The sequence below is a fragment of the Opisthocomus hoazin genome, chromosome 3, assembly GCF_030867145.1.
Source record: "Opisthocomus hoazin isolate bOpiHoa1 chromosome 3, bOpiHoa1.hap1, whole genome shotgun sequence".
In the NCBI taxonomy this organism is placed as follows: Eukaryota; Metazoa; Chordata; class Aves; order Opisthocomiformes; family Opisthocomidae; genus Opisthocomus; species Opisthocomus hoazin.
Genome location: NC_134416.1, coordinates 108,141,125 through 108,162,384, shown reverse-complemented (window position 1 = coordinate 108,162,384; position 21,260 = coordinate 108,141,125). Strand labels below are relative to the sequence as shown.

The 21,260-nt window shown below is 43.0% G+C and overlaps 1 protein-coding gene across 2 annotated transcripts in view; it reads right to left on the bottom strand.

Annotated features, from left to right (window-relative positions):
• The window catches only part of F13A1 (coagulation factor XIII A chain), a 64,342-nt gene that overhangs the window by 5,649 nt on the left and 37,433 nt on the right, over window positions 1-21,260 (bottom strand). For both annotated transcript variants that reach the window (XM_075415329.1, XM_009938975.2), the window contains exons 7-13: window positions 19,108-19,282; window positions 15,399-15,537; window positions 9,175-9,278; window positions 8,277-8,365; window positions 7,153-7,306; window positions 6,287-6,574; window positions 2,187-2,347 (exon numbers count right to left, since the gene is read on the bottom strand). In XM_075415329.1, coding sequence (XP_075271444.1) covers window positions 2,187-2,347; window positions 6,287-6,574; window positions 7,153-7,306; window positions 8,277-8,365; window positions 9,175-9,278; window positions 15,399-15,537; window positions 19,108-19,282 — 1,110 coding nt within the window. The remainder of the gene's footprint in view (window positions 1-2,186; window positions 2,348-6,286; window positions 6,575-7,152; window positions 7,307-8,276; window positions 8,366-9,174; window positions 9,279-15,398; window positions 15,538-19,107; window positions 19,283-21,260) is intronic.

Here is a 21,260-nt window from a genome sequence, read left to right as displayed (position 1 = left end):
AGGGATCTGGGGTTTTTTCCCCTGGAAACACAACATTTCTCACAGAACACAACAGGCTCAGGCACGGGTTTTCATCTTGTGGCTGGCAGATCCCAGCTGGTCCATGGGCTACTTTAAAGGGCCTTGAGAAAGGTAACTAAGAAAAACAAGTATCCTGTCAACAAATTTGAAGTACTATGCTGGCATCTGCAGCCCTACTGCAAATTTTTAAGGAGTATGTCTGTTGCAAAAAGCTGGAAGGACTCTGGTCTAAGGGATCACTCTGCATGACATACTGATCTATTGACTGGAGTAAAGAATGAGATACTCACAGCTAAGCTCTCAACAATATTTGGCCACCTAAATTTGCAAAAAGACATCAGTGACATTTTCAGAAGTCCTAGCTCAGTTAGAGGTCTTATGTCCTCCTTATTTCAATTGCCCATTTAAGATCTAACATCACTGTTACATGGAGGGATTCAAAATCATCCTGAACTCCCACACATGCAGCTGAGACCATGATCTGTATTTGCCGAGCCTGTTTTCATAACCTGGACTCAAGCTAAATTAGAATAAGGTGTAATTTCCTACACTGTTAACTCTGACAATCTCCTTAGACCAACAGAGAAAGACATGAGGGGAAATATTTTTTTCATTCTTTTCCCTTACTCTCACATTAAGAACATTAAGAACTCCAGTCTGCCAGTCAAATTCAGTGAAGAAATCTGCCAAGAAACCTAGGGAGATACGCTTCTTCAAATTTCTTCAAAAAACAATAAAGCAAAGTTTCATATATAAATGCATAGGTGTATACACACACACTCTCTTAAAAGTCCAGCTACTAAAATTTCATCTGATTTTCACACACCACAAAGACGCAGAGAAGAGACAAACTCAGTTTTACTAGAATCATGGTTATCAGACAACGACCTGTCTCATGTACCAAACATCCTTTCTTCATAGCAGCAGGGATGATAAACTGGTGTGAAGCTGAAATTTGGGATCCTGGAGAAGACGTTCTGTTCAAGTACTGCATTGAAAGAACTCTTTTCTTTCAAAATTTGGTTACTGAAGACAGGTATTTGAAGTAGCTTTTAACTGTCTTGTTTACCTCCTCTCTATAATTCTCAGTAAAGGAAAAACCTTTTATTTGGAAATATCAATAACCTGATCAGATCATAGTGACATTTCTGCAGACCACAAAATATTTTGCAAACTTCACTGTGGTTCTGATCTATGTTTTTAAAAAAGCTTTTTCTGCAGAAGGCTGCAGTTTACTACAAATACTATTGTACGGAAACATGAACATTGGTTCAAATAAATATACAGGGAGCTAAAGGTCTATAATCTTAGATTTCTTTCAAGCTCCTGAATTTTAGGCAGCTACATTCATGTTTATGTAAAGCTTCTTGAACAAGTGTTCTGAGGTTTTTTTTAGTATTAGGAAAAAAGCAGATCCAAATGACATCATTCAAAGCAGATGAAGACTCAGCGCTTTTGAAAACCAGGCAATTTATTTGGATGCCCAGTTATGAGCTGAGAACTCGAAATCTCAGCCCTGCCTTTGCCATATGACATAGGGTCCTTGTCCTATCACATACATTGCACTTCTACATTTCCATAGGTACCATGCCACCTTCTGCAGAAATGCTTGAACCTTCAGGAAACTCCACTGACAGCTTGTTCACAGAAGAGCAGCAAAGCGCTGAAGTCCTGAAAGCATCATCCCAAATGGATGCTGCCTCTCCTAGTTTGGGGGCACTTTCCACGACACCTGCAGGAGCTTTCCAGGCAAATTCACATCAGTAAGTGTCCTGCATTCTGTTCCGTGTTGCTTTAAACATAATAGACTTCCGAAGCAGTTAAAGACTTGAGCCACCTGACTAATCTCTCCTACCCTTTGAGTTTCTCCAGCTTTCTCGGATCTTTTCCCCTCCTTCCTCCACCGAGATCATTTCACCTCTCTACTCCCAGTGATGCTGTCAGCCTCAGACCTTGATGTAGGATACTTATTACCATATGGAACATACCTATACACCCTCGTACACTTCCGTCAGCCGCTGCTTTAAGGTCTGTGTTAGACTGAAGGTCTACCATGCACACACGCACATATACCCCCCCATCCCAGAACTCAAGGTATCAGCCTTGTAGAGCAGAGCCCACATGCGGCGTGGAGCTTGCTCTCCTCCACCGCAGCCCTGGGCTACCTTGATGGTCAAGGTGGGAATTTCCAGGACTGTCGCCTTCTGTGCCGCCAGAATCTTCCCCGTTTCGTTGATCCGCGCCGTCACAAAGAAATGAAAGGATGCTTGGTCCAGAAGGTCACTCAGGTACTCGCTCGATTTGATCACAACATCGAAAGCGCCAGCTGAGGGGAGAAACAGGAGAGAAAAAAGGCATCTGAAGCAATCTAATGGCTAATTGCTCCTCCCGTCGTGGCCAGCGCCAGTTACACGAGTGCCTTTGGAAAAAAAGTGCCCACCACCAAAGAATGACTTTGATTGTTTTGCTTAAACCATCTGCATTTCTTTACCTCTCCATGCCCCCTCTCACCTTGCCCCGTCCCCGTTTAGGCTGTGAGGTCCCTGGGACAAGGGCTGGGTTTGTGCACAGCCCCTGCCGGGTGCCCATCAGCACGGGCCCAGGTCACCGTTGAAGGTTTCTAGGCACTACCACAAAATAAGTGAGCAGCAAGACTGGCAATAAATAACTACTAGCCACATCCAAACCAGCTTTTGAGTGTCACCCCTGTAAATGTTTGCTCTTTCGCTTCATTCCTGTGCTTTCTCTGCCTCTCCTCCTGGCAGAGGGGTACCACCAGAGCAGCCACTGTGCAGGCTGCCTGGGAGACCACCTGCTCTCCAGAACATGTCTGGATATCTGCCTTTGTCCTGCACTGGATTTGCCTGCAAAATTTAGCAAGAAGGTCCTCCCATCGCTAGCATGCCCTCCAGGGAGCTTTCACGTACTCCCTGACGATAATTATTGGAAGGAACAAGTCCCCCTGAGCTAGATGGTTGAGATGCAGGGAATCATTAATTTTAACCATATTGAACTGCAATTCCCAGGCCAACAGTGGTGTGAGAACGTGATGCAGGGAAGCAGGCCTGCTAACTAAGTGACTGGGCAGAATATATAGATCCAGAGCTCTTGCCTCTCTAAACATTCGTTATAACCCTAGTAAACATATCAAGATCTCCCATCTGTTAACTATGATTATTACTGTTATTCATTATTTGTATCATATTTGTGACATACCCTGTATGCACTGAGATAACTGAACTCAGTTGGGTAAATGATGTTCACCACTTGTCACTCTTTTGATCCGCTCATATCAAAACTGGTTCCTTGGTTTCAAAGCTATTCCCTTGGTGACCACCTGACCTGGATTTATCAGGCCAGTCTTAAATTTACTTGATGTGCTCCCCCTCCCTCCCCCTCTATCTGTATCTCTTGTAAAAGAATTTCCCATAATGCCCCAAATTGTAGATTATAAATCAGGCAAGGTATTTCTCATCTGTGTAAAGTAAGTAAGTAAATAAATAAATTAGTTACAAAGAGAAATTTGCTTTACAGTGGAAAGAAAGATGAACTTTTCTGTTTAAATTTAATCACAACAGGAAAAAAAAGAGTAATAGCCTTCCATTTCCTTAGCACTGACTGTGCTGGTAAGTTGGCAGTACCGCTTACTGCACCTGGGAAAGCCAAGGGAGACACAGCACTCAGCTGCCTTACAGCCTTTCAAAAAAAAATAGAAAACTAAATATAACCAAGTAGATGCGAGAGCACCTTTGAAGACACTGGAAGGTTTAAGCTATTGAAGTCCTCAAAGGTGTTTTCAACCCACACAATTCCTTTAATCACTATTCTGAAACTCATGCATACGCTTCCCGTTTGAAAACTTAGCTTGCTTCATCCTTTCAGCAGCGTGAGCTGGAAGAATGCCTTTGACACATCTTTATTATATTGTAATTTTTTGTTACCTCCAGATATACATGCACACTTCTTGCTATGAACGAAGCCTACCGTTCCTGCCTGAGTGCCTCGGAAGCTGTCCTACCATCACACCCCTGACAGAGCGTTCTCACACAGTCGCAAACGATCGCGCTGCCTCCCCGCACGCTGCCCGGCTGCTCGGACACCGTCCCTGCACGCACGCCTGCTCCTTCCCAAGGCAAAGCTGAAAGGAACGATGGTCAAGTTCTGCGTATCACCGTCTGAGATGGCATGGCTGGTGAGGGCTTTTCTTGTCCTGTTGTGGGACAAAGTGCTCCACAAGTCGATGACTGTAGCTCAGCTATAAACTAACACCCACCTTGAAAGGTGGTAATACCTTAAACCATGTCACCTTGGGCAGAGGCAGTGATGGCGACATACTTTTTGTATGCATGCAAAAAAATTCATGTTCTGTTATCTCAGGTGCCTCTCTCTCGTCTGTGCTCACTCACCATCAGTCATTTCAGAGTTTCCAGCACAGTTTCAAGCAGCTTTTTACAAACTGTCTACTTCACTTAGAAAAAATGAATTATGAAGCTCAGGGATGCTTAAACATCATCTATTAATTTCATTTCTTGCACAGAGGAGACAGATGAGCCTCGAAGCAATGCAGAAGCTGTGTTTTAGGTAACAGACCTTACACGGACCTTCGATGCAAGAGCAGATGTAAGACTGAATTTTCCCCTGTCAAGAAGTGGCACAGAATTTAGACTGAGCAGTTGAAACTGATTTTTTTTACTGTACCTAGCCAAGTCTCCAAGAAGTTTTGAGGTATTTCATATTAAATATTTAGTAATTGATGCAAAGCCAATGTAAAACCCCACACTGTGTTTTTCTAGGCTGCATTGGAACAGCCCCAATGCAATCCAGAGACAGCCTGTCTCCAGACCCCTTGCAAATGAGTCGGGGAGTTAGGAAGGACCAGCTAGCAGCTGTCAGGGCAGCTCCAAATAAAACTGTGCAATTTTAGATGATGCTTAAAGTGAGGAAGAAAGCAGAGGGTTTTTTTTTCACAGCACAGTGGGAACCGTGATTCCACGGAGGCTTCTCACTGAGACAAAACCCATCCTCTTTGAGGAGAGGGGACTCACACTGCCTTCTGAGCTGGGATGAGACAGACAAGATAGAGAAGCAAGCTCAGAGGTCAGCCAGGGTTGCTGTGATCCAGCACCAGACCCAGATCAGGAGGCCCACCCTTTGGCCTCTCAAAGTCCTGCCAGTCCTGGTGTGCTCAGCAGAGATTGCTTTTGCCCAGTAGCAGCATCAAGAAGGCAAAATCATTGCTCCTGACTTTTTCAATAGGGAACTTCAGTGGAGAGTCCTCTGACTTAGCTTTTATAAGAACATGTTTCATCACTTTTGCTGAGCTGGAGGCACTGAACCAGGAGCACAGGCCTGTCACGAGAACAAGTCCATGGCAGTCACTTCCTGCTGGAGAAGCTGGGGATCTACAACCAGCCTGCTCCATAGCGCTTTCGAGTACAGCAGATCCTCAACAGTTGCTGACTGTTTTCTGAACAGGGCTGCCATGAAGTAGATTGGTTATGTCCAAAAACAAATGAACATCCCTCTTCCCTACTTTGAGGAGTGCAAAATCCTGCCCTCAGCCACGTGAGCTAGGGTCCCAGAAACTGCTTTTCTCACGAGAAGAAGGAGCCAGGATCTCCCCACCACAGTCCAGAGGGCACCAGGAACAGCAAATGCTGCATCTGTAAAGATAACTCACCTTTCGAGTGCCCGCCCAGCTGGCAAATGCCCCTGCTCTATAGTGTCACATTCTAGTTACAGATCAACTTTTTACATCACTGTAGATCATAGAATCCTGAACCACCCAGTTCTGCAAAGCCAGATGTGCACTTGGACCCACTCACATCTTGCCAGCTTCTTCCAGGTAAGACAAGATATTCACCTTTCCATCCCTGTAAATGACACCCCGGAGAACCAGAACGTCTCCTTCACTTGCTAAGATACTGCTAGGAGACTAAGGGTGTGAAAAACGATACCTTGCAGCTTAATACCTGCACTTCTTTGCTTTCTTTTGTACTAAATAAGAAAAAATTATCAGTTCACAGACATGCACCTTTGTGTAAGAGAGTATTATGCAGGGAGCAACAGCCTGAAGAAAACATCCTCAGCCCTAAACAACACTGGTAGCAGGACCAGAGCTGGGAGTGGAGCCTCCTGATACCCAACAGAGTATGCTAACCCTAGGTACTAGAATTGGCTCTATCCATGTGTAGAGACACTGCTGACAGCTAATGACACATATTAAAAAAGCTAGCAGGTTTGAAAACAACTATGCAAGTCTTACATGAAGAGGGTTCCAGTTTTGCACTGAAAGAGTGTTTCTTGAATTCATTTTTTGTGACTCCTGTATAGAACACTATGTTGCCTGAAAGGTATGTAGTAGCAGTGTAGTGGTTGTGACTTTTGTTCCTGAAAGTTACAGTGACTTTGAAGTCACTGCCAAGAACTGCCTTTTGCACTTGGAAGTCCATGTCAACATCCGTCTGTGGCTCATACGTGGTATCCTGGGTGGTGTGCTTTTTAACGCCATACATCACAGCAGTCTCCAGAGCCAGTCTCTCCTCAGCTGAGCCTAGAAATGAATCAAAATCAAATTTAGAAGAGAAACAGGGGCACTGCAATTAGCCCACTCACCAATCACAAGGATGCATCTCCCATAGTTTGTGGTCGCTGAGATGAATGGAAGAGGACAGTGAACCTCCTCTGGCAAAGTTAATATTAGGAGAGCTTCACAAATTCCGAAGGAGCTGGTCTTAAAGATTCAAGCCACATCACATAAATTAACCTAGCTTGATTGATATCAATGGACCTACACTGATTCACTCTGTGCAAACACCTGGCCTGAATAATAAATGTGTAAACAGCTTTACAGAAAGCCTTGAATTGTTTTGAACGCTTTGAGATACTCTACGACTACCTTTTATTTTCACTATAACTTACTCCGTCCAAAGCATTTCTGAGCAGCAAAGTCTGTGCTCTTATCAAGGCATCTGCACTGCTTCTGGGGTGGAGTTACAAATAAATTGTTCCAGAGGACACCTTGGCACCTTTTAATGCATTTCTCTCAGTGCCAGAGTTCTGTAAATCCACCATCCAAGATCTGAGGGAGGTAAATCTACTTTGGTACGGTCCCACCCCATTTCAGGTTACCTTCTTGGAATTTGTACTCCTCAGTAATGTCCATCATTCCATCACCCCCAACTTCCTTGGTCACAATCAACTGCCCAATGTGGGTTGGGTCTATTTTTTCTATCACTTGGGTTCCATTTTTCTCCATTCTTGAGTAAACAATATCACTATTCACCTACAAAATTAAATGAAAAAAGACTGGGATAAATGGAAGCAGAGAGAGGAAGGGAAGCCAGCCCATCTGTCCTCAAAACAATGATGCGTTGACTTGAAGTCCCACTTGCACTGAATTCCCATGTTTAAAATTAGTCATATGCTACAATAGTGACTGGATTGATTTTACAATTCGCAGCTCCAGAACAACAGGCAGTGTAAACTTGGGCAGGATACAGATATACTGTTCGGACTTGGGGAGTATGATTACAGTTCCTTACACCAAAAACGTTTAGACCATAGATAGAGGAATGCTTCATAGATCAAACATCTTTATCCTTTTCTGTCCTAAGCTATATACAATTCAATTAGAGAGAGACTTGCTCTACAGCTACTGCAATTCTGGCATGTCGGCTCTGGTGTTGCAAGAGGTTGAAATTCCACACCAGGCCCTCTTGCTCCTCATGGAGATATTTCCCTCTCAGATCTGCCAGTCAAACTACCCACGTGAGCTCTCTTTGACCCACTGCGGCCAAAATGAACATGGTGAGCAAAGACCTCTTTAAAACGACTGCATCCTTTTTGACTGAAATAAGCAAGGGAGCCTTAACACAAGCAGCTTTGCTGGCGAGCCTGAGAAGGAGGTAATGGCTAACAAGGGATGAAGATGAGCACCTAGAGCTAATGACTCATTTGCCAGCATAGCTGGAATCTGGGAAGGATAAATGACCACAGCCTGAAGTTTCATTGGAGCTGGAGTAGCTTTTTCTGCTTATTACACTGGTGAGCAGAGATTAGAGAAATCTCTCATTCATTAGAGCCGCATCACACCTACCGGTCTGCATCTCAAAATATAATTATGAGATTTTCCTTTGACATGGAGTATGCGTGAAGTAACTTCCCAGTCCATAAATTGCAGTGGAGCCCTATCTTCTGTCACACCTGTGGCCCACTGACATCAGTCAATGCACTAAAAATTGTCAGGTATGTACCTCAGCATAGACAAAAGGAGCATCAAATTGGAAGCAAACGTGACCATGTTTAATGGCTTGAACTGAGGCCGGACCACACCTGTACATACCTATGGGGAGAAGAGAGATAAAATGAGAGAATAAATTAGTTTAAAAACATGTCAAAATGTTATATTTTCTCAAAGAAAAAGATCTTGGGGTTCGGTGAATTCTTTTAATAGTTTACAGGAACTCCTGACCAAGAAGTGAAAAGCTTAATTTCTGTTACCACCAGCCCTCTAGACAACATAGACTCCAGTCTGAAACAACCTAGTGGTTTGGTACCTTAATGGCACTGTAAAGTTCACTGTAAGTCTCAAGTGCTTGAAATGCAGTTACAGCTGGTTTTGGTTATAGCAGATAATCTTGGGAAGGTTCTGTTATACCACAGACTGAGAAAGACCTCACTGCAAATTTGCTAAGAATGTCTTTTAAGAACTGGAAAATTAAGGACTGGGAAGAGATAGCAGTGGCTTTTCACTTTTTCCCTTCTGCCTGCCGCCTGCTCAGGAAGTTTAGTAAGGGCTGCAGACATAAAACGAAGGAGAATTAATTTGATCAGGCTCCTGTATAAGTTCTCTAAAATTTTAGAAGCTATCTTTTGGCAACAGGATTACATCTCTTCTGTACCAAACAGGGCCCTTCTCATGCAGGATGTTGTGCACATGTATCATGACCAGTGTTCTATTAAGGACAGACTTATTTTAGAGATCAAACCAAATCAGGAGAAGGCCTTGAGCATGAGTGAGCGTGGTTATCTGGTACAAGAAGTTGTCACCACCCACACGGTGCCACTGACTTAGCTATCGTCAGCTCAGTATCTGCCACAAAGAACCCAAGTGTTGGAAAGAGAGCTAAGGATGACTGCAAGCAATATTACCATCACTGGTTTCTTGGGGTGTCCCATCAACAACCTGCCATCCTCCAAAACCAACAGGAAGATCAGGTCTGGTCATCCAAGCTTCATTCCAGCAATGATAGTTCCTTAGACAAGAGATGAGACCAGAATAATAAATTATTGGAAAGAAGCATACAGCCAGACCAAAACAAACCTGTGTATTTATGTCCTGCCATTGCTTCAGTAACAACATTTGCAAATCTAGGGGTGAAAATGTTGGATCTTTTTGGAGAATAGATTTTTAGGTCTCAAAGAGTGGTACCTATCTGATAAAACCTGTAAGGCTGCAATCCTTCTTTGTAGTTTCTTGACTGCAAGTTGAAGAAGCTTTTTGATTCTTCTGATGTGTTCTGAATGAAAAAGTCTCACAAAACTTTCCAGTGCTTGGAGATTGTTGGAGTGTATGAAGAGCTACACGAACTACAGTCCCTTTCCAGCCAGACACCTCCACTTCAGTCTGCCTGCTAAAGCAAGCTTTGAATCTTCTTCAAGCCATTGAAGCATGGTCTGCTTTACAACTATAAAGACTGAAGCTTTGGCACCTCTTCTGAAGAGACTTCAGGATCAACTCCATAATCCACAGTGTGTAGTTTTGTTTGCAGGCCTCAGAATAACCATACTTAGCTGTTTTCCATGTTGGCTGAGAAAAAAGACCCTGCATAGGCTTTATAACACTATACTCACTGTGGATTCCTTATAAGGTCTTCCCAGTGCGTCATGCCAGTGACAGAGCTCAGATTTCCTAGAACATACAGCTTTCCATAAAACCCACCTACAACTGTGGGCTAAGTCTTGCCTTTCAGGCCCAGGACAGTGTGCTGAAAGGTGAATTCTTCTGCACACTTCGAGTCGAAATGCCCTCGCTTGGCTAGATGCTCAGGAAAGAAAAAAACCACTACAACACCATCACAGTCTGCCCAGAATGTTTCAAAGACCAGCAGAAAAGAAAGATTTTGCAACTTCCTACAATGCTACCGGCACTCAAGGGAGAGCACAAGCAAGACAAAAAGACAATCTAGGAAGGGGTCTTGTGGTAAAGCCAGCAAAGTGTCTGAATTTCAATTTTGCAGTAGCAAAAAGTAAAAGAAAGAAGGAGTACAGAAAGGGGCAAATTTGCTTGCAAATTGTACATATCCTACAGCAGATATGAATAAAATTACATCTGTGTAGCTGCTGATACAGCCCCTAGTACACGCGACGATATTAGCAACCAAAATGGGGATTGTTAAACTCTGGCCATTTCATTAATAATAGGTGAAAACCAGCCATGGAGCAGAGTCGGAAGGATCTGAGGCTTGTCTAACAAGACATTTCAAAGTGGAAATGAAAGCTTGCATCAGGGTAAAACTTGTCAGTTAGGAGAGTTAATGAAGCAGTACTACAGAAAAAGGAATTATTCAAGGAAAATGACGCACACGCAGGGAATTTTTGATGCTGCTGAGAGGAGTCAATGCTGAATCATGCTCACAGAGCTTTGCTGAGGGCTACCAGAGAATGGGGACGCACTTTGTGGTAGGTGGGTTTTTGAAAACTGTTCTGCCAGCTTGTGAGAGAGACAGTCCCTGCCCTGAAACCTTCACTGGTTCACTTTGAAGCAAAGTCAGATGTGTCACTGGCTTTGTGTTCTGCGAAATAAGAACCTGAGAAGCAGGCAGGAGGTAAGGATGATAAAACCAAGCGGGGGATAACAGTATGGAAAACGGCAGCTCTGCTTCAATTCTGTAATTAAGTAATACATTTTTTCCTATATTTTTTCTTTATTCATCCTAGGGGACAGGACCTTTCTTATTAGTTTCTGTTGGTGTAGTGTTGGGTGCAACAGGATGGCAATGTTTTTAGGTCTGCTGCCATACAAATAACAAATGCACTTAAGGATGCTGAATGTGAATGGACAGAAAGACATTGCTTGCAAAGCACATGAGTGTTAAGGAAAGGAGGGTGAGGGGAATATTTCCCTCTCCAAAATGTAGCAGAAACTTCTCTCTGGTAGAAGTGAGCACAGCTAAGGAGCGAGCTTCCCAGCCAGAATTTGTTAAACTGATTCTGTAGTTCTTGTATTCTACAGCAAGCCTGAGACATTAAAGAAAGCAAGAATGGCTATACAGATCAATGTAGTGACCATTAAATATTTACAGACATAATTACGAATAGACTAAACAAAGCAATGGGGAAATTAATAAAAGATGACCGGGTGGGTTTTATGCCTGGAAGACAATTTAAGAAGGGTACTTCGTATCGCTTTTGAGACAGGCACATGCTGGAAACAGCTGCTGCCCTTTCATTAGCTAATAAGCTCAAGCACTGGGGTTAAGAGAGGAACTGATAGCATTGTTGAGAAATTAGAGAAAAGTGATCTGGAAGTGAATGGGAGAGCAGACATCTCAGAAGGGCTTTCTCCATGGGCCTGGACATGGATGAACCCCCATGGGGCCGGGTGACTTGGAGCAAGTTTCTACCGAGGTACTGACATCAGTCTGTGTGGACCTCACAGTAGGAGTGAGTCTTGATTCCCATCCAAGAGAAATATTCTTTAAGAGTCTTTATATCATCATTAAGAAAGACAAGGAGAACAAAGTAAGCGGACAGAGACAGTACTGATGGGCCCAAATCCGGCCAGCTTTATAAAAATAACTTTCTGCAAAGTCTGTGTAATTTTGTATATGTGTTCTGTTGTTGTTTCCTATCCTGAGGGAGAAGATGGTCTTTAATAAAAATAAATAAATGTCAGACAACATTCAGAGGGAGCCCCACACTCAGAGATTGATTGGACTAAAAATCCTGGCTCCAAGTATCCCTGAAGTCTGAGAGTATTTAAAACCTGAAGACAGATCAGCTCCAGCAGTACAAAGCAATAGAAATGATATATTAATAAAGAAAAAGAGCTTTGCTTCCAGTTTTCAGGAGATTATAAATAAAAGTGAGAAATACATTTTAAAAAATCATTATAAATACCTTGAGCTTGTCCTCTTAAAAAAAAAGAAAAGAAAATAAATGAAAGAGAGATTAAAAATAAAATCAAGGTTAAGACACAAGCCATTTAAAGTCGGCATGTGGGCTACCATGGAGTGTTACAAAGTAATGAAGGGAAAGGACACAGAGGAGAGATGAAAAGAGGTGTGTAATATATTAAGTCATGCCCAAAGGGTTATGTGCACCATGTACTAATAAATGCACCAGGACAACAAAAGCATGAACAAGGCAGTTCAAAAAGTAATCAAGCCAAAGAAAAGCAAATGTGAGATGGGAGGATGAAATGCCAGTGTGAAGTTGCATATGGGTTTCAGTGGAGCAAGGATGAGTTCGGATGATCCGGCCTCGTCCCAAAAGAATGGGAAAAACCAGGACTGAAGTAAGAAATCTTGGGAAACAGCTGGGAAAAGAAGAGGTAGGGCAGTAAAAGGAAATATCAAAAGTGGGCGAAAGTTGTTCCATAGATCAGGTTAGGAGAAGGGGAGGAGAAGAGATGAGATAGTAAAAAGTCTGAAGCACGGAAATGATCCGTTACTGGGTGTATATGGACTGATCAGCGAGGCAGCCAGTCACTGGGTCTTGTTTCACATGATTTATAGGCAAAGGAGGTTTTGGAAGAATGACTGTTCCTTTACTGCTCTGTGAGCCGTAGAAGGACCAGCCCCATGAGACCTACTGAGGTCCTGCTGTCACATAGACCAGATGCAGCTTAGTAGACTGGGAACGCCCAAGAATCCTAACAGGAGGAAACAAGGCAAATAGTAGGACCAGAACCTGGACTTCAGGAGAGTAGGCTTTGACCTGTTTAAGGTCATGCTTGGAAGAATCCCCATGGGAGGCATTTCTGGATAGAAGATGGGTCCAGAAGAGCTAATTGTTTTTCAAGGGCCACATCCTCCAAGCTTAAGAGTGGTCCATCCCTATGTGCAGAAAATAACCAGGGGGACCTGGTGGCAAAGGGCTAAGAAAAGGCCAAAGTATTCGATGCCTTCTTTGCCTTGGTTTTTACTGCTAATATTTGCTCTCGGGAATCATGGCCCCTGAGACCAGTGTGGAAGTTCAGAGTAACGAAAATTTACCATCTGTAGAGGAGAAACAAGTTAGACAATATTTAAACAAACAACACGCAGAAGTCCAATGGATCTGATGGGATGGACCCAAAAGTGCTGAGGGAGCTGGCTGACGTCATTGTAAGACCACTCATATCTATCTTTGAAATCTCATGGTGATTGGGGGAGGTCTCTGAGGACTAGAAGAAAGCAAGTGTCACTCCTTTCTTCAAGAAAGAGAAGAAGGAGTACCCAAGGAACTACAGACTTGTCAGCTTCACCTGGATCCCTGAGAAGGTTATACAGAAAATTCTTCTCAAAACATTTCAAAAATATTAAGGATAGGGTAACTGGCAGTAGTCAGCATAGATTTACAAGGGTCCAGCAGTGCCTGACAAAACCGATAGCCTTCTGTGATGAAATGAATGGCTAAGTGGGCAACAGGAGACCAGCGCATGGGGGCTGGTTTCTCTTTCAACTTTAGCACCATCTCCCAGAACATCCTCATAGACAAACCACTGAAGTATATACTAGACAAGTGGACAGTAAGGTATATTGAAAACTAGCTGAATTACTGGGATCAGAGGGTTGTGATCACCGGTGTGGACTCCAGCTGGAGCCTAGTTCCTAGCTGTGTACCCCAGAGATTGATAATGCATCCAATACTGTTTAATGTCTTCATTAATTACCTGGATGATGAGACCTACTACACCTTCAGCAATTTTGCTGGTACAGAAAACTGTCAGGAATGGCTGATATGCTAGAGGCTGTACATGAGGAGAGGTTGAGAGAGCTGGGACTGTTCAGCCTGGAGATGGGAAGGCTCAATAGGATCTTATTCATGTGTATAAATGCCTGGGTAGGTAGACAGGAGGAAGAAGACAGAACCAGACTCTTCTCAATGGCCTCCAGTGACAGGACAAGAAACAACGGGCACAAGCTGAAACACAGGAAATTCTGTCTGAACATCAGGAGACACTTTTTTACCGTGAGAGTGGTTGAGCACTGGCACAAGTTTACCAGAGAGGTTGTGGCGTGTCTATCGTTGAAGATGCTCAAAACCCGACCAGACGCAGCTCTGAGCAACCTGCTCTAGCTGACCCTGCTTTGAGCAAGGGGTTTGGATGACTTCCAGCAGTCCTCTCCAGTCTCGACTATTCTGTGAAGCTGTCATACAAGCTTCAGATGTAAATGCACATAATTGTTTTCCTTAGATGCCTTCTTGGTAGCAGATTATGGAAATCACATAAAAGAAGTTACAGCAACAGGTTCAGTCATTTCCTTCACCACAGAATGGGTTTATTACAGTTTTAATACAAGTTGTTAATGAACATGCTGATGAGGAAATATGCTGATGAGTAGAAGATATCATTGATACAAATCAGGTATATTAACACTGAATAGGACAAGTATCTCCTGAATATAAGAATATACACAGAGGTCACATTCACTGCTTCACTCAGGAGGAGAGGCTTGAGGCCCAGTAACCCACACATAATTTCTACTGAACAGAGCATATAATCAATAAACACTACACTTCCTCTGTCAGACAGGAGACAGTAAGGCTTCGAGAAGGAGGTTAGAGCGCTGTCTTCTCCAAAAGAATACATAGATTCCATTTCTTATTCGTAGGGACTTTTCTTTTTATAAATCTGGTAACAGCACTTCAGTAATTTGTATGATACTTTGGCTTGTTTGCTTTTCAGCCCAACTGAATCTATTTTCGAAAGTACCTATTTGCAACAGTAACTGCATGTACACAATGTAAAACCAGCCTACAAATATGGGAACTGGGCAGAAGCAGGACAAGAAGGGTGTTTTTCCGTAGATGTTGAGGTATCCCGTTGAGGCTGGCTCCAGACTTATGGAAGTGTCCATCCTACCCCTTTACATTTTTAGAAATGGCCTGGCCCTAAGGAGCACTAACTCCTTCCCTCTCTCCTCCAGTGTGCTTACATGTGCACTATACTGAATGGAAACATTAGCAGTGGGATCCCGTTGGGTATATCTCTTTACATGACAAGCACTTCATATTAGTCAGCCTGCTAAGAATCCATTCATTCTATTTTACATAAGCTAGCAGTGTTGTTTAATGCACAGAGAAATAAATAAACCACAGGCATTGCTGTCATGTTTTTTACTACTTATGTAGTTGACACATTAAAGGCGTTTGCCAGGAGAACTCACCAGACAGAGTCTTTAGTAAGTTTGGTGTCCACTTTCCCTTCGTCATCCAGAAAGAAGTCCAGCTGTAAATTGGCGTTGTTGTCATGGGCAGAAGAATAGTTGGTAACGAGTCTTGCAGGTATCCCCAAGCACCTCAGAACTGTGGCAAAGAGAGAAGTGTGAAGAGAAGGCCAAATATGAAGACTGTGCTCATGGATGACAGGATGAGTAGAGAGAAACTATTAACAACTGGAATAAAATGGAAAAACTCAGTCAAATCAACACAAATAAGTCCTCCTATTTGCCTTTATACAGAATACATTAAATATTTTATTTGGTCCCAAAATGATGAGCATTCAAGATATGTAATGGTACAATGGTTATAACCTAAACAGCTGATTACCAATAGTTCTAGAAAAGTCTTGCGCTGTAGCTTTTCAGGGCAAATCTGGGTGCTGAATGAAATCTGGTCCACTGAATGACCAAACGTGGTATGAAGAACAATATATTTGAGCTTGCAAGAAATGCGGAATATATCAGGTCTCCTAGTATCAGTAACCCAGGAGAATCATGAGACTGTGCTAGAAAGAAAATTAGTAGAAAGTGTATCCTTTTGCCTGATTTGGAGTTGTCCTGTTTAACATCTGCCATCTGAAGGGATCTGGACCACACAAAGAATAAAGCAGAAAATTATTGCTAACAAGGGGGAAAAGCTGCATTATTTACAAGTGAAATGTCAGAGTTAGAGAGTCTGAACAAAATGCACTACATAATTTGTATTGATTGCTAAGTAATAGTATTTTGGAGTCAATAGTCCCTTCCCTTAAAGGATCTTAAAAGGAGGATCCAAAAAAACAACAACAAAAATGCCCCGACCCCTAAATCTCAGACCATCACAATGTAGCACTGATGGCTCTTCTTCCCATCTGGCAAGTGGTAAATTCGGGATACGAAGGAATGCCATGGCTAAGCCTGACACGCAGTAGGGCATCGTTAGGCTTCTGCGGTTCTGGTGCACCCTGGGTGACAAATAGGCACAGACCACGGCCCCGAGGCGGGAGCGCGACTGCAGGGTGACACATCATCTCAGCTTCAACAGAGGAAATATCTTGTGTCTGAGCCAAAAAAAGTTCCTGTTTTCCGATTTAGAAGCCAACACGGTTCTGCAGAAAACAGAGACTTTTTTCTGGAAAGGGAAAACATTTTTAGTGAAAATCCTATTTAAAAATAGTTCTGATGCTGCAACGTTGAATGGCCCCTGCTGCTGCTGCTGGGTTTCGTGTATTCATTAGTGTCACTGCTGTGACTCCCAATAAAGTGTAGCGCTGCACATTCATTTCCAGTTCCTGGATGACAGATTACCTGGATGCATCCAATACCATATGTACCTATTGATTAAACTTAATTCAAGTGCCCTCCCAGGCTTCCAGCGCATGAGCCATCAGGCCTCATTGAAAATAATTTGTCTGACAATTTCAAGATTAATGACCATTTTTCAGAATGTTTTAGCATTTTTAACGGATGACTATCCAGAGTGTACAAATAGTAACCTTGGAAAGCTGGACTGGTCACAATGATAAAATATTGGCAGCTGAGAAAGACACAGAACCAGCTCAAAACAACCCTTTTGTTTGTACATGACTGTCTGGACCGTTGCTGTCCTCTCTGTGCAGTGGTCAGCAGCTGGACGTGCCAGTGACTATGTATCAGATCAGGCCCTGGACAACTATTCCTTTTTATAATGCTCGAGGACCTTTATACTTCAGCAACCCTTGCAGCAGTACAAAGCACCAGGTCTCTGACTCGCCCCAGTTTCACAGTGGCCTGCAGGCAAAATACTGCGCAGCAGTGATTCGGGGCCAGCGCAGGGGGAAGGTGGGAGAACCGGTGAGTGGGTCTGTCATCTAGACAAATCCAGATGAGGCAACGGGTGGAAGCCACTGTGAGGAACTGCATCCACAGGAAACGTTTGCAAGAGCCTTTTCAAACCCATTGCGTTGTGCAGAGGCTGAGGAGCATTAAGAACAGACCACGAGACCTCGGGCAGTGAAGGAAGTAGGTGTCTCTCAGGTTCTGCAGGTGTCAGTGATTGCTGATTACCCCGTTGCACCAGGAATAAAAGGAACTATTTCATGTGTCGATGGACAGAGCACCTGCCAGCACCTCCCCAAATCACAACAGGAACTTCTCCAGATATATGAAAGAGAAGGAGAAACCTGAAACCTCTTCTCCTGTTGTAGCTGTGAGAAGCATGTGCCAGCAGAAGGCTAGGTGGCCACAATACAGATTTATTTCCGAGGTCCTTACTGTTTTGAATAGCTTTTGAACCACCTCAGGTAACCAAAACGAGTTATGAAATTCAATTAGTGAGATTGGAGGAAAATTATATACAAAATGAAACATACTCGTACAAAACAGCCAAAAGTAAAGTGAAAACACAGAGATATCCAGGGCTGCCTGAGGGTAAAGAACCAGTCTTGTAACTTGTCATTAATTATACAATCTCCATGTTTGCTGCAGAAGATGGGTTATTAATATCCTTCATTTTGGATAAAAGTATAATGTAACAAGAAGTATAATACTATTTCTTGAGACAACAACATGTGACTGTATTGAAACAGATTAAAAATGGAAAGGTTTCACAAGGAGTTTTTCTGTGATTTCCTTTTCACATCTTAAATACAAAGGCCAAAGCTTAGACCTTCAGCTGTGGCTGAAAAATACCTGATGCAAAGTAGGCTCCAAGCCTGAAGAAATACCCATTGTGTCGCCCTGGTCATAAGAGGATCGGGTGCCCCCAGTTTGACACTTCAATGCATATGTTGTAAGTGCCTCTAAGGAAGATCATCTGGGCTTAAGAAAGACACTTATAGTTTCTCTTCAGCTTCTTCTACTAGCCAGTGCCATAAGCATAGTAACTGCATGACTAGCTCTACCTCACCACTTGCATAAGCATTGGTTCCAATGTCTGGTCCCCATTATCTGTGTACTGCAGATTTTTTACACTCCCAGGGTCTTTCTTGACTCCTAATACGCTGCAGTGTGTTCCAGTGTATTAGTAGCGTTCATCTGGGATGCTGCTGTTAACCAGTCCAATGCTGCTTTCCCGGCTGGGTTTTACAAGCTGCAACATTGGAACTCCAGTTTGAGCAAGCGTGTTTAAACTTAACCTTGTAGTGCTAGACAATTCATAATCCAGGCCAGCATTTTCCTCATTGTTTTTGCTCACAAACTCCATAGAAAATGTTAACAGTGCTCAGTAGGCAAGTGCTGTGACGGTGCACATCAATCTTGCTAGGAACAATCCTCAGTAGTGAGATTTAGCTTCTCTGGAGCAGAGACACCATCACAGATCTCATATCTGGGAATAGTTTCATGTTTCAGGTCTAGATAACAAGCCTCGTGTTCATCTCAGATTTCCTAGCAGAAAGGTGGAGTGTGCCAAAAGACTAGCTTTCTGTCTCCCAAACTCACCCACTGTGAATCACTGAATACATTTTACTGAACAAATAAATAGTTAACAGATTTGTGAGGAAAAGCAGCTGAATTGAAGGAGATGCCAAAAGTTTATTTAAAGATAATCTATTTTAGCCATATGTTTTTAAGTATCTCTACTATTTACTCCTGAATACGGCAGAGCCAGGAAGTATTTTAGCTAGTTTACCCTAAAAGCTCTCTCTGTTATGCAAGAATCATATAGAAGGGTGGAGCTTTTCTCACTGATACCTACATGTGTTGAAGACACCGGCAAAGACCCAGCACTGGCCGTATCGCACTGGTTGCTTAGAACTGTAATACTCCAAGAGAATGTCCACGCTTCCCGTCCAGGCTGAAGGTGCGACCCCATAAGTGTACGTGTTGTCCCAGGATCCAGCAATCACACCATTATCATCCCTGGAGTTGATCTAAAGACAAAGGAAATGAGCATTAGGGATGTCAGAGACTGAATAATAAAGAGCTCTTTAACCCAGCAGACAAAGATAGGATGGAAGAGACTAAATATAGCCTAGTTTAGGCTAGAAGTAAGATAGAAATGTTTAATTATAAAGGTAGGAGATGAATAGAACATTCTTGCTAGGGGCCATGGGTTCTCCATCACTGAACAACTTTGAGTGAAGGTCAGACAGTTAAAAATAATGGCAACATTAAATCACCACAGTGAGCATCCATGTCGCCAGTTTAGTAAGTTTTATTAACACTGAACATGCTTACTGCTATGCATTTTTGATAAACATGATCAGTTATACAATGATAAACAAGCTTCAGAAATACTAAGCTGGATTCTTTCCCAACATTGTCTGTTTTTTCTGTCCATATCAGCCCAGAGATTTTAATAAATTCACTCCTGATTTACAGCAGATTGAGAAAAGAATAAGTCCACTGTTATTTTTAGAGTAGAAACTAAACTCTTCAGTCTAGCACACATGAAAAGAAGAAGGAATTTGCTGTGTAAGTTTCCCCCTGGTAAGGTTATACAAAACGAGGAGTTTTGCTGACTAATGGCTATACTGATAGGCACTAACGAGCAATACATCTCCTAGCTGCAATTTGAACCAAATCAGTTGAGGCTGTGCAAAAAGCTCATTTGCTCTGTACCTTTTAATTATGGTAATGTGGAACAGCTATACGCCAGCCAAATAAATCACAATTCTCATTTAAAAGCTTTTGGCTGGATTAACTACTGTTTTATAATTAGAAAATCGACTTCCTGTGAACCCTAGGTCTGAATAAAGATAAGTATTCAGAGTCATAACCAAACGGTTAAGGGGTTGTGCCCATCTCCCTGTTGTGGGAAACATGCCAAGGAAAGAGGCACTTAAAGGACAGGGCAGCGTGTTGATCTTCAGGCTCTCCTCTGGCTGCGAAGAGGAAGAAGGGAGCAACTCTACCTGTTCTGCGATGTCAGGAAGCCTCAGAGGGATCCCAGCATGGGGACACCTCCTCACACAAGTTCTGCTCTAGTACATTTCAACTTGACCAAGAATGAGGGTAAGGAACACGGATGGGACTTCAACAGCTCTTGGCCACTTCTTACTGAGGTCCAGATTTCAGACGGCCAAAACTACCACTCAGCTATGGCTTAATCCTTCAGATTAGACCTGAAGTCCATTGACTCCTGGATTTCCAAAGGTGAACTTCTTCATTTCCCTAAAATGATTGAATGGCTCAAAACCCAAGTAATATCCAAGCCCTCTTCGGGTTCATAAATTTTGTGCTACTCTGCCCTTAGGGCTTCCATGGTCCCTACATGAGGTGTCCTTTATATCTACTAGCCCAGTAATGAGGGAACCACATTCAATTCTTACTTCTATCTGAAAGTCTGAAGCCGTATTTCTAATGTCTGAGGTGAGAGAACTAATGAAAAGGTTAAAAGAGAAAGAGAAGTCAAGGTGTTCTCAATACTTATTGCTGAAGTTATTCTATTTAATGTGATGCTATGCAAGATTCAGCATGTGGCACTGAGAGGCTGGAGATCCCGTTTCAATATTGCCACCAAGGATGACAAAAAGCCTGAGGAACTTAATTACTTCTTTGCCTCAGTCTTTAACAGTCAGACTGGTTATTCCCAGGGTGCTCAGCCCCCAGTGCTGGAAGATAGGGATGGAGAGCAGAATAAACCTCTTTCAATCCAGGAGGAAGCAGTTAACAACCTGCTATGCCACCTGGACACTTACAAGTCTATGGGGCCGGATGGGATCCACCCAAGAATTCCGAGGGAACTGGCAGAGGAGCTGGCTAAGCCACTCTTCACCATCTATCAGCACTCCTGGCTATGTGGGGAGGTCCCAGACAACTGCAGGATTGCCAAAGTAACACCCATCTATAAGAAGGACCGGAAGGAGGATCCTGGGAACTACAGGCCTGACAGCCTGACCTCGGTGC